This window comes from Amaranthus tricolor, chromosome 14 (assembly GCF_026212465.1).
Source record: "Amaranthus tricolor cultivar Red isolate AtriRed21 chromosome 14, ASM2621246v1, whole genome shotgun sequence".
Taxonomy (NCBI): Eukaryota; Viridiplantae; Streptophyta; class Magnoliopsida; order Caryophyllales; family Amaranthaceae; genus Amaranthus; species Amaranthus tricolor.
Window position 1 is genome coordinate 8,691,266 of NC_080060.1, and position 12,463 is coordinate 8,703,728.

At 33.8% G+C, this 12,463-nt stretch overlaps 1 protein-coding gene across 4 annotated transcripts; it reads right to left on the minus strand.

Moving 5' to 3' along the window:
* Positions 1-447: 447 nt before the first annotated feature.
* On the minus strand, positions 448-11,547 carry LOC130799555 (uncharacterized). Of its 4 annotated transcripts, XM_057662683.1 has the most exons (7): positions 11,188-11,547; positions 10,143-10,220; positions 9,389-9,415; positions 3,289-4,331; positions 3,061-3,210; positions 1,857-2,042; positions 448-704 (listed from the first exon to the last, which is right to left on the minus strand). In XM_057662683.1, exons 4-7 carry the CDS (start codon positions 4,288-4,290, stop codon positions 624-626), a joined length of 1,419 nt encoding a protein of 472 aa, XP_057518666.1. In that variant the 5' UTR covers positions 4,291-4,331; positions 9,389-9,415; positions 10,143-10,220; positions 11,188-11,547; the 3' UTR covers positions 448-623. The 4 variants fall into 4 exon arrangements, with proteins under 4 accessions (XP_057518666.1, XP_057518663.1, XP_057518664.1 ...); XM_057662680.1 differs by lacking the exon at positions 9,389-9,415; XM_057662681.1 differs by lacking the exon at positions 9,389-9,415 and having other exon boundaries at positions 3,289-4,392; positions 11,188-11,541.
* Between the last annotated feature and the right edge of the window lie 916 nt (positions 11,548-12,463).

The window sequence follows — 12,463 nt, forward strand, 5'->3', positions numbered from 1 at the left end:
CACGAATATTAAGAGTGGTTTGGGATCCATTAAAAAGGTGGTAGTTGGATAGGTAGTGAAGGATAATTAGTGAAGGGTGAGTAGTAAAGTGTAGTTGGGTAAATAATGTATATAGGGATATATTCGTAATTACTTGTGTGAACTAAGGATATTTAGGTAAAAAAAATTAACAAATAGAATTGTGACAATTGATATGATTTTGTCAAATAAGAAAATGTGACAATTATATTGGTGTGGAGGGAGTAAATTACAATTCATTTTCATGCAAGGTAATAATTTTTGATCGCAGTTTGATTTTAATACAATGCTTAACTCTAACAGCTACATAGTAATACAATAACCACCTAAAGTCTACGAATTTTGATATGAACTATCAAGTCCATTTAATCATAAAAAAACAACAATGTCAAAACTTAATAATCCATCTAATAAGCAACAAAAACAATATTAATGGTTGTGAAATTCCCCTAAGAGAAAGGGCCATGGTAATTAAAAATACTCTATCCGGTTCTCTAAGAAAGCCGCGTTGATTTTACCCTTATTGAACAAAATACCTATTGGGAACATGCTCTTTATTGAAGAGTACAAACGCACAAAATATAGATTAAGCCTCACTAATCTTCTCATTTGCAGGACTTGGAAACTTCAGCTACCAACTTGTCCATATACTGCCATTTTCTATGAAATCCCCACCCTGGATTGCTCTGCATCAAATAATAGTTCTATAAGAAAATGAAATCTAAAACCAATTTGCTAAATAAAATTTTGCATTACATGGATTGATGGAATGACCAACGTAATATTTGCAAAACCATCACACTTGGTCATTCATGGATTAGACCTATGTTAAAAAAAAAAAAAAATTTAATTAAAAAAAAAAAAAAAAAAAAAAAAAACGTTTTTGAGGAATGCGCTACAGTGAGGACATTCACCATAGAATTGTTAAGATTAAGGTATCTAGGGTGAAAATAAACAGTGTTCCAAGAACAAAAGGTGAAAATAGTCTTCAAGATGTATTTGATAATGCAGGTCAGAAAGTATGTAGGTTTCAGGTAATGTAAGACCATATTCGATGCACAATGCTTCCCCGCTGCAGCGTCATGTATTTGAAGGAAAAAAGACCAACACAAACATAACATTATTTAGTATTCAAAATCGACGTTGTTTCTTAACAACACTAACATCTGTAAATGTTGTGTGCATTGGATACATCAACTGAATCAATCACAACCCTCTTTCTTGATTATGTATTGGCCATGCAGCAATTCAACACACTTTACTTCCAGAATCAATTTTCTTGGACTTTGATTTAGCCACCATTTTTAAAAAAATACCACTAATTAGACAGCTACAAACAAACACAACTAATGTCCATCCGTACATGTACACCCTGAATATGAATACAGTAAATTGATCGACTTTACTACTACTATGCATTGCTTTGCGGGTGTTCACTCATCCATAGATGTCTGGGGAATAAATCAAATCACTCAGATATCAAAACCTCACTATTCTAATATATGGACCAATATTTTCACAAAAATTCTAACTAAGAAAATAAAGTATTAAAACAAAAAAAAAATTAACCAAGGATATTAAATTCAAGTTACATGGGTTTCATTCATAAATGCAATAACAAAACGTTGACCCTCAAATGCTTTGTTTCAATGCTTTATATTCTCAAGACCTCAACTGTTATTAAGTTTTGGTCCCACCGACTTTTCTCCATACACCCTCCCAAGGTGAAAAGCGGCTAACTTCATTTGAATAGTAGAAACTAGAAGGCTAACCATACTGTCCACCAAATCGCCTCATAACTGTTACACTAGAAAGACAGGTTGTGAGAGAAAACTAACCTGAAGCGAGAGAACAGCACGGTCAGTGAAGCTCTTCATGGAATTAGGTGCACTAGCTGGAAGGGTCTTTGCAACTCTTTTCAATTCTCCATGCTGCTCTTTTGCAGTAACCCTATCAGGCCCACAGTAATGATCCACAATGTCTTTCAAAAGTGGAACCCTTTCCATTGTTTCCTTCATAACTTCCTGGTAAATGCGATAAATACTCTTATTAGAATTCCTAACTTAAAATGAGCATTGTCCAGGAAGAGAAAAATAACCATCTGAACTACACGCCAAGAAAATAATCATCTGAACTATAAGCCATGAGAAACAGCCATCTGAAAGGAGTTATCAAAAAGAGATGATAAATAAGGCACATTTTAGCTGTGCATTCATCACCAATGGTAAAAAAGATTTAGATTAAATAGTGATAATGCAAACAGAACGAATATCGCACCCAAATACACACACAAGCCACAGAAGAGCATAGACTAAAATATACCTACACTCACACACAACACTCACGAGCATCTCATGCCTATTTGTGACATATATTACATGATATCTATCTTCTCCTCTGATGTTTTTTATCTATGGTTTGTTCATGACGATAGAAGCATCAATGTAACAATAAGTGACGAGTGTCCTACATAGTTGCACGGTCAACTAATACAAAATAAAGAGTCAAACTGACAAAAACAGGATTGGATATATAGCCTATGTTCCTGTGGTCCTTCAACTTAACAGGCCCAGCATTGCTGGTGAAAAAAACCCTGGTCACCAAAAACAGGGTACTTATACCGACCTAAAGTAACAAACAATTGATCCATTGTCATTTTCCTCTAATTGGAACAAATAATTCAGTCAACCAACTGAAATCATCTTATGTCCCAAAAGGCTTCACATTCTTCACATTAAAATGAATCTTGTCACATAATCAAATCCTACATGTTATGTGCATGCAAATGTACTAGTCCTAAATTCTAACGCAAATTTACCCACACTTTTTCATCTAACATGCATTTTGTACAATGAACAATGAATACCAGAACAACGAAAAAAGTTAAGAAAAATATTTCAACACCAAACATTCTATACAAGAAAAATGGATAATAAGACACAAGACCAAGCTACAAACTTATTCCTCTAAACAACAATGTATATATTTATACAACACTCAATATAATTCTGAAGCAAATAGGTTAAGTACAAGAGCACTTACCTCCCACTCTTCTTCATTCTCTATTCCCTCATAAGCCATCAAGAAAGGCTTCATTTTCTCAAGAGCTTCACGAAGAGGAATAGGTGGTTTCTCATACATATCTGGATTTCTCTCGAAGTCTCCCATCACGTATTCAGTCTCCAATTCAATCTATTACCCAATGGTAAAGTTAAAATGACACATAACATCCAAAAAAATATACAAAAGGATAAGTAAATGGACATTTACCTTCAAATTAGTATCAAATGCCTCAATTTGTTCCTCTTCATCGGGATCAGGCAAAACATCATAACTCATTTCTTCAAAGGCCTCATTTAGTAAAGCCATCTTCTCGGGCCCAAGTAACTTGGCGAGTTTCTCACCATCTGCATCATCACCGACACCAAGTAATTTATCCACATCCTCCTCGCGATCCTCATCATCCGAGCCACCTGTTCTTTCATGCCTACGTCTTCGATCACCTTCTCTTTTATTACGAGCCCCCTTATCTCGAGATAAGACACCTATGGCTTTTTTCACAGCCTCCTCAGAGCTAAGCTTAGGCTTTACACTTGCTGAGGCAGTGTCAGATTTACTAGAACTATCTCCCCTTCTCTCAAACGCAATGGCACGAGCACCAACTCGCCTTGGATTGAGATGCCTATTCTCTTCCATCAATCTATCTTCGGGAATTGATTTCCTTTCAGGGATTCCTCTCCCTGTGCTTCCTATCAGCACAGTGGATAACTTTTGTGGAAGATTTTTTTCTCCAATGGGTTGATTAGGTATATAAGCAACTGAGTCAACTTCATAGCTAATTCCCGTTGATTCATCTTTCTTAAGAAAAATGGGCTTCCTAGGCTGCGAAACCTCTCTATTTCCCGCCTCTGAGAGTTGTTGATTTGAATTACCTCTACCCTGATTTGAACCCGACTTTGGTGATGGGTTAGGCGCAACAAATGAATTAAATGATGGAAGAAAGGGGCTAGAAGGTAGAGGATTACTTAAGCCATGGCCACGTCCTACACCAGGTCTCTCAATTGAATCATTATTTCTAGGATCACTAGCTAAAAAGTTTGGTGTAGATGAACCAGCGGCACCTCGACCGCGACCACGACCTCGACCTCCTCTAGAGTCATCCCCACCCGAAGAAGAGCAAAAAGCTGAAGACGAAAGAATTTTATTTGTCTTCCCAATTGTTTTGTTTCCTATACCATTAGGATTAATAAAAAAACCAATTCTTCCTCTCATTTTCCTCTAAACCAAAGCAAATCAGATCTTCCCCTAATTATCTGAAAATTATCACCAAAGAAGCCCAACACAACAGTTAAGCAACTGAAAGCATTCACCTGGCTAGAACAAAGAACTTTTAACTCATTACAAACAGTTACAAAGATATAAACTCACTTAAGCATGTACAATGGGGTCAAAGAAAACGGGCCCAATTGGGCAGAGAATTGTAAATTAGAAAATGCGCTCAAACAAGAACAATATCAATTTGCAAAATGACAATTACACTCACTATTTCTATTCAATAGATTGAACAATTATTTCAATTATTTGAGATAACATCACAGCCTATCCAAGTATACATTGGTAATTAGTAGAGCATAAAAGGAAGTACAAATTAAAAAATATGCTTTTGTACGATATTTAATGGAGTGGTGAAGACTGGAGGCGTCAATTTTAGAGTAAAGTCATTTACAGTAGATCACAAATTCTTCCAATTCCTAACAATCTACATTACTTTCAATCACATTAAAAAGTTCCTTCTTTTGTATCACAAGTAAAAAAATTACATTACTCGCTTTAAATTCGTCTTCTGATGAACAATTATTTCCATGTTAGCTTGGATGATGTTTCATTTACAATGAAAATTGAAGCGAGACTTTTAATTAAATTATTATTGTTGTTGTTGTTTACGGTGGCACTTTCAAAAAAAACAAAAAAAAAAAGGTAAGCGCAGTCAACAATTTAGAGAAAAGAAAATTAGATTACTCAAGTCACGTATATTATTAAACAAAAAAAGTTAAAATAGAAATATCTCCATTGTTACAGTTTAATCAAATAAAATCAAAGATTAAAAAGACATAGCGATTGTTTCAAATTGATGATGCATTTAATTTACCTAGCAGTCTAGCACAATAAAATTAACATAAATTCTTGTATGAGACCATCTCACCGTGAGACATGCCTCATATTTGCCTTAAATAGCCCAATAATAGGAGCTTTTAGCTTATGTGCCTCTTGTTTAGAGGTCGTCTCACCGTGAGACAGTCTTATACAAGACGGGCTGTAAAATTAAATCAAATCAAAATTTCTATTACCGCGGGCGAAAACAGAAGAAAAAAAAAGCTATGTCAATAATTAAAACAATTACATTAAAGTGTGTAACAAAAATTACATTAACCCTTAAAAATTTTAAAAAAAGAAACTATAATTCTACCTTTGAACCATCAAACCAATTAATCACAATTTAAACTTTAATTGAGTATTATTTAATCACTATATCATCGAATTTGAATAATACATCTATAATCAATCATCTATATACTATAATCATCAAAATAACACAAAATTCAAAAGCCCTAACTTCTAAAAAAAACAAACCCTAAAAATACTAAATATACCTAAGGATTAAGAATTGGCTCATCTAAATGAAACTGGTTAAATTTAACTAAATGAGTTCATTAACATGAAATTGGTTCATCAATAGTACAATTCAGACTAAGGATTTTGCATAGTTGAGTACCATTATCAAATAACTTCTATCCCTTTCATGATTTTCTTCACCAACCAACAATATAAATTGAACTACACAAGGTACCAATTAAATCTCACTAATCATCAAATTTCTAATAGACCAGTAATTTACAATCTTTAAACTTATTTATGAACTGCAGAATTGGATTGTAGACACTGTAGATTTCAATATTTCAAAGCTAATCAGATCTAAAGCTTAACAACAATAAGAAGATCAATCATTCACAAAAGATGATCATTCTACAATAGAAAAATAATATAATCTTAAAAATATAATCCCAGTGAAGGAAAAATGAATAAAAATAGAGCAAGGAAATAGATTGAGAGAGAAGGGAAGAAAGGTTAACAAACAAAAAGATACCTGAACCTAGCATTCGACGGTAGAGAAGGAGGGTGGCGGAAAGCAACCTGTAACACCCCTGAATTTCCGACCCTCCATACGGAACCAAAACCACAAGGGAGCGGAGGAAATTCGAGTGTTACATTAAAAATAAAATAAAATATAAGATGAATAAAGAAATAAAATGGTTAAAGTTTGATTGATTTAATTAAAAGGATTAGAAAACTCCAAACAAGATTGTGGGGGAATTTCGGCAGCATCTACCCTAAAATTTGACGCCTATAAAAAAACGACGATCAATAAAACATAATAGAAAAGAGGCATCATCGGCCTTCTAACAAAATATCACGGCGGACATCACGTAATCTTCGGTCGACTTGCTAAGCATGGATCGTGATTCCAATGTAAACGCTTGGGTTTGAAGAAAGATACAAGAATGATAAACCATTTAAACATACAAGCCACAAAAAAAACAACTCAATCTTAACTTCAGAGTCATAAGCAAGAAAACATATATGTCATCAAACTCTAAGTCTTAACCAAATAAATCACGGTTATCTCCTAACGCAATGACTATGGTATATAACATGAACTCCAAATGCTATGTCCTAATACAAGTCTTAGTGGCGACTTCATCCAGAATCGAATATGTATTGAAATATCGCTTCACATTAATTTATTTATTTTTTATTATTATTGGTTACATGTATTTAATCCTGATTACCGATACATAAAAAAACCTTTTCACTACAACCCATTTTGAAAACTTCTTAGAACTTCATTTGCCGTTTCGGAACTTTCATTACCCAACTCTAGAATTCATATATTTTTGTTTTCACTGTTCGTGCAAATCAAATTTTTTTTTAGCTTAACACAAAGTAATCTTCATGTCTTCCCACAACTAGGAGAACTTGCTAATAAAGTTTTCTCTCTTGATACCCAAAAAAAAAAAAAAAAAAAAAAAAAAAAAAAAAAAAAGAATCAAGTCTTTTTGGGTATAGATTCCAATATTGTAACTAAAGGACTACATCAATATTTTCATCCGAAGCAAATATTATTTTAAAAACAATTTCTACTTAACAAACACTATAATTGACGTCAACGAACCTTTGTGGTATGTAATTCCATACTAAAGTAGAGAGAATAAACTCGATATAGTAGTTGATAAACACATCAACATTATCATAGAACTACCTTTATTCTCAATTCATTCTTAAAGTCTCAAAACATAATATGCTTTACTTAGAACTATCAAATATAATATCACCCAATTAGCTTAATTGTTATCACGAAAGCATCAAACTCCATCATTGTATGACTTTGAAAACATAAATTGATAAACATAATAATGTTACACTAAACTCAGCATTAATGTAACTATAGTCAATTTCTAATATCAATAACCTCAATCTAACAAATTCGGAACTTGAATAAACATAGCACACACATAAATTTCTAAATTCCTATTTAAAGTACACAACCCCTATGATCAACATTAACTAGATCAATATCATAAATTTTTTACGACACCCAGAATTTTAAAACTACATTCACAAATTACTAATTGATCATACCAAAAGGTAACATCATCTTACAATCAAACATTATTAAGAGTCTCTTTTAACTTTGATGCTTTACATTTTAATGATTTTAATTACCATAATCCTTCAAAATATGTGACATGTCCTAAGATCCCAGTTGAACTTGACCTTCTCTATAGTTATAACCTAATCACACCATTATCTTTAAATATAAAACCATGTTATAAGTTTGAATTTATTCACAATGACGTGTAACTTTTTATCATATTATATCTCTTGTTCTTATTCTTATTTAAACACTTATACTCTTGCTTGTACGACTACTGGCCTTAATAGTGTCATCACGATAACCTCAATTATTAATTAAAAGGTTTCAGACAATAATGCAAAATATATTGATGATATACTTCTACAAGCATATTCATATATGCTTCACATTAAATTACTCAGAGTTATATTAGACACATTTTACAATATCATTTCATATTTAGCCTTAAAAAGTCCAACACTTAAATAGAAATTGAAAATTGCATCAAATTACATTTCCTTTGTAACTTTAGCAATTTATAACTTAGTCAAAAATCACCAATTGGTATCATCACCACAACAAAAGTAATCAAAAAGAATTTCATTATCAATTGATTAACTAGGAAATAACTTCAAGACTAAGATGAACTAATAAGCTTGTCTAAATAAAATTTAAATAAACTACTGAAGAGTGAAAGTAAAGCACATAATCAACCAATATCTCACACACACACACACATATATATATATATAGCTAAGGTTATATAAGCATCACCCCTAATGAAAGTACAAGATGCCACAAACTAGCTAAGATTTCAAATATCATCTTTTATATTTGTATAGCGATAGCTTATACATAACACATAGTTGCAATAATTGCTTTAAAATTTCCATACATGTTCAAAACTACTACTATAAAATGTCAATTGTTATGTCACAGCCATATCCATAGCATAATCATAGAGAATAACCGCAAAGATCGTACTCATAGGCATATAATTGCATATGCAATAATAATCAATATACATGAACATGTATAATGCTCCTAACCCAAGTCTACCCATACTCTCAAAATAGTTTAACTACAAAAAGGATCATTAAAGAAACAAGAAGCGTTTAAAATAGGAATCACTGGCTCTGGTAACCACTTGTAACACCCCTGAATTTCCAACCCTTTATACGGAACCAAAACCGCAAGGGAATGGAGGAAATTCGGGTGTTACATTAAAAATAAAATAAAATGTAAAATGAATAAAGAAATAAAATGGTTAAAGTTTGATTGATTTAATTAAAGGGATTAGAAATCTCCGAACAAGATTGTGCGAAAATTTCGGCAGAACCTGCTCTAAAAATCGATGCCTATAAAAAACGACGATAAATAAAACATATTAGAAAAGAGGCATCATCGGCCTTGTAACAAAATATCATGGCGGAATGATCATCGCGTAATCTTCGGTCGACATGCTAAGCATGGATTGTGATTCCAATGTAAACGCTTGGGTTTGAAGAAAGATACGAAAATAATAAACCATTTAAACATACAAGCCACAAAAAAACCTCAAACTCAAGACATAACCAACATAATTAAAAAGAAACTATACGTAGGCAATAAGATTATTGTACTCTTCAAGATTCTCACTCATTTCTCCCGTATGTAATGCAAAAGAAACTCGTATACCTGTTATGTCAAACTATGATCCTCCTGCTGCTCAACATAATGACCATAGCCAAATGTATCATGTCAGGAACATCATAGAGAGTCATGAACAAACAACAAAAAACAGACACACGTCAGTAATCAATGAACTTATAACAATTAGAATCATAAAACAAGGGGATAAGACGACGACATAGCACAACAATAATGAATTTACTCATCTGTCTAAACACTTATATTTACTCATGATTTCTCTTTCAACTACTAATCCCTCGAAGTATATTCAAAAGTAGTGGATCTTTTCTCTATTTATGGCAGTGACACGGCCAAGGGCGTTATCGGCCACCCAGCGCTCATGGCAAAGTATGAGCTCATACCCCCTCCAGCTGACCCTCTCGGGTCCTACATTCGGGAAAAACTAACAAACTGGCGTACCAATCCAGTGAAAAGGCCACCCTATTGGGGTTTGCAAGGCCCGCATGGTAACACTTCGGAATTTGTTCTTTGAAACGCCAACTAATCAAAATCAAGGCTCAATAACTAGGGAATCAATTCGATACCACATGCAACCATAGTGCATTTTCTACTATTTAGGAATTTGTTCTCATAGTCTCTTAGTGCTTTCATTCTAATTGCCTATACCACTATTATGACTATTCGATAGCATAGTTTACTTTCCGGCGCTCTATAATTTATAATACAATGCATATAATCACGAAATATTGATAATTCTTTGAAACAATGAATATGATAGTTAATTACAGCGTGTACGTACCTGCAAGCGTCACTGCACGACTAAATGTTACAAAAGTCACCCAACTAAGGTTCTACTTTCCTCTTATGAACTGGGAACCTATACAAGTTAGGAATAGAACTAATAAGTTTCCTTAACTACTTTGTCATACCAGCTAAAAGCCAAAGTAACCACTATCATTCATTCAAGACAAGTTTTCAATTACTTCTAGGACGTACGCAACTCATTCAACACCAATCATAATCGTTAGTTCAACAATAACATATGTCTTTCCATCGAAAAAAGAATAAAAGGATTATGTGAACCGTTTCCTTACATCAACTAACTTTGAGTTATAACGATTCACATTATCTTAAAAATAAAACAACAATTCACACTTAAGTCTCACAATGTTATATATAACACTAATATGACATGATGACAATTCTTAAAGTGGTCGGATTGCGACATCTTTCGCTACATTCTCCAGAGCTAGAAAGACTACAATCGAGCATCACCACAAGTAACTTAACAACCTTCTACAATAAGTTGATATTATTCTCGTGGCCTTACTAAAATTATGTATTTATAAATTCAATGACGATCTACTAAGAGTACTAGTAATCCACAATCATCAAGTCACAACAATTAGTATCTATTACTCCCAATTTGACCACCAAAATCATAACTATAGTCAAGTTTAATCAAAATCATTACTAATTATCACCAACAATAATTAACCAAGTCTTAAAACAACTCATTCTATTCAATTAATCATAACACCACCAAAGTAGCATACAACACACACTACTAGTAATCTCATTTCTAAATCAAACCCTAATTATTTAATGCTCAAGGATAACACCATTTCTATTACCCATGATAAGATTAAACCAAATTCACACACAATCAACACACAACCCATAATTTCTAATCACAATTAAACCCTAAATCATAAATATGTTCAATTCACCAATCAAACTCTTACCCACAAAAATCCAATGAAAATAATACTAAAATCATAAACTTGATAACATTTTCAATTAAAAACAAGAGAAGATCAATTAGGGAAGAGGATATGGCTTACTTGGGTGAACAAGAGAAAGAGGTGGAGAGAAGCGTGGTTAGTGTGGTGGTAGATGGAGTCACGGCTCAGGGATGCTTCTGTCACAGCCGCTAGTTTCTGGCCGCAGGGAGTGAAGCGGTTGCTGGTGGTGGAAGGGTGGACGGCTGTTAACTGTGGTATGGCTGCCGGTTGGGAAAAAACGCAGCACAGCTACTGTGGTGAGGGTTGAGATCCAAGGCCAGGGGTTGGGGAATCTTGCAGGAGTGCCGTGCAACTGGCCGGCAGTCACAAGGGGCGGCACAGTGGAGGGAGAAGGGAAGGAAGGAGGGAAAGAAAGAAGAAGGAATGAGGAAGGGAGGCGTGTTAATTGAGGGAGGAAGCGAGTAATACCACGTAACACCCTAACTTAGGGCTGGCAAAAGCTGACCCGACCTGCTAACCTGATCTGAAATCGACCCGAAATTAGCAGGTTTGGGTTTAGATTTTTGACCCAATTAATTAAATGGGTCAACCCGACCTGATCTATTTAATTAATGGGTTAGGTTCATGTTGAATATTTGAACCCGAAAAAAACCTGTTTAACCCATTTATTAAATGGGTCAATCAGGTCAGGTCGACCCATATTTAACCCATTAACCCATTGAAAATTTTTTAAAAAGTTTGAAACTGGATAACGATAAGTGCCAAGGCTGAAGGCCCAAGTGGTAGCCGTACAGGTATATCATAATTCATAAAGACATAAACTCTAAAAACCTAAAATAATCATAAACCCAATGAAACTTTGAAAGTGAAACGGCGTCTTCCCCTTCTCTGTGAGCCTTCACCTTCCTCAATTCCTCTCCACTCCAATCTCTGTGCGCCTTCGCCCTTCTCCTGCCTCTTCTCTGCGGCAGCTTCTTCTCAGTGTGACTGTGCGCCTTCTCCTTCCTCTTCTCTGCGGCACCAAGGTAAGAATTATTTTTTTGTTTTTCCATTTTTCTGATTTTTTTATCGATTTTTTCTTATTTGGATTGTGTTCGATTTTTTTGATTTTTCAGTTCAATCTACCTGATCTTCAATTCAATCTACCTGATCTTTCGCACTTTGCCGGGTATTCATATGTTCTTTATTTTCATGTTCTTTGATTTTTTTTTCATGTTCAATCTCAGTGTGACTGTCTTTTTTTTTTTGTGATTCATATGTTCTTTGATTTTTTTCTTGTTCTTATTTTCATGTTCTTTATTCTCATATGATTTCTCTTATTTTCCTGTTCAATTCAATCTTCAATTATTGTTAGTTTTCCTGTTCAAAAAACAAT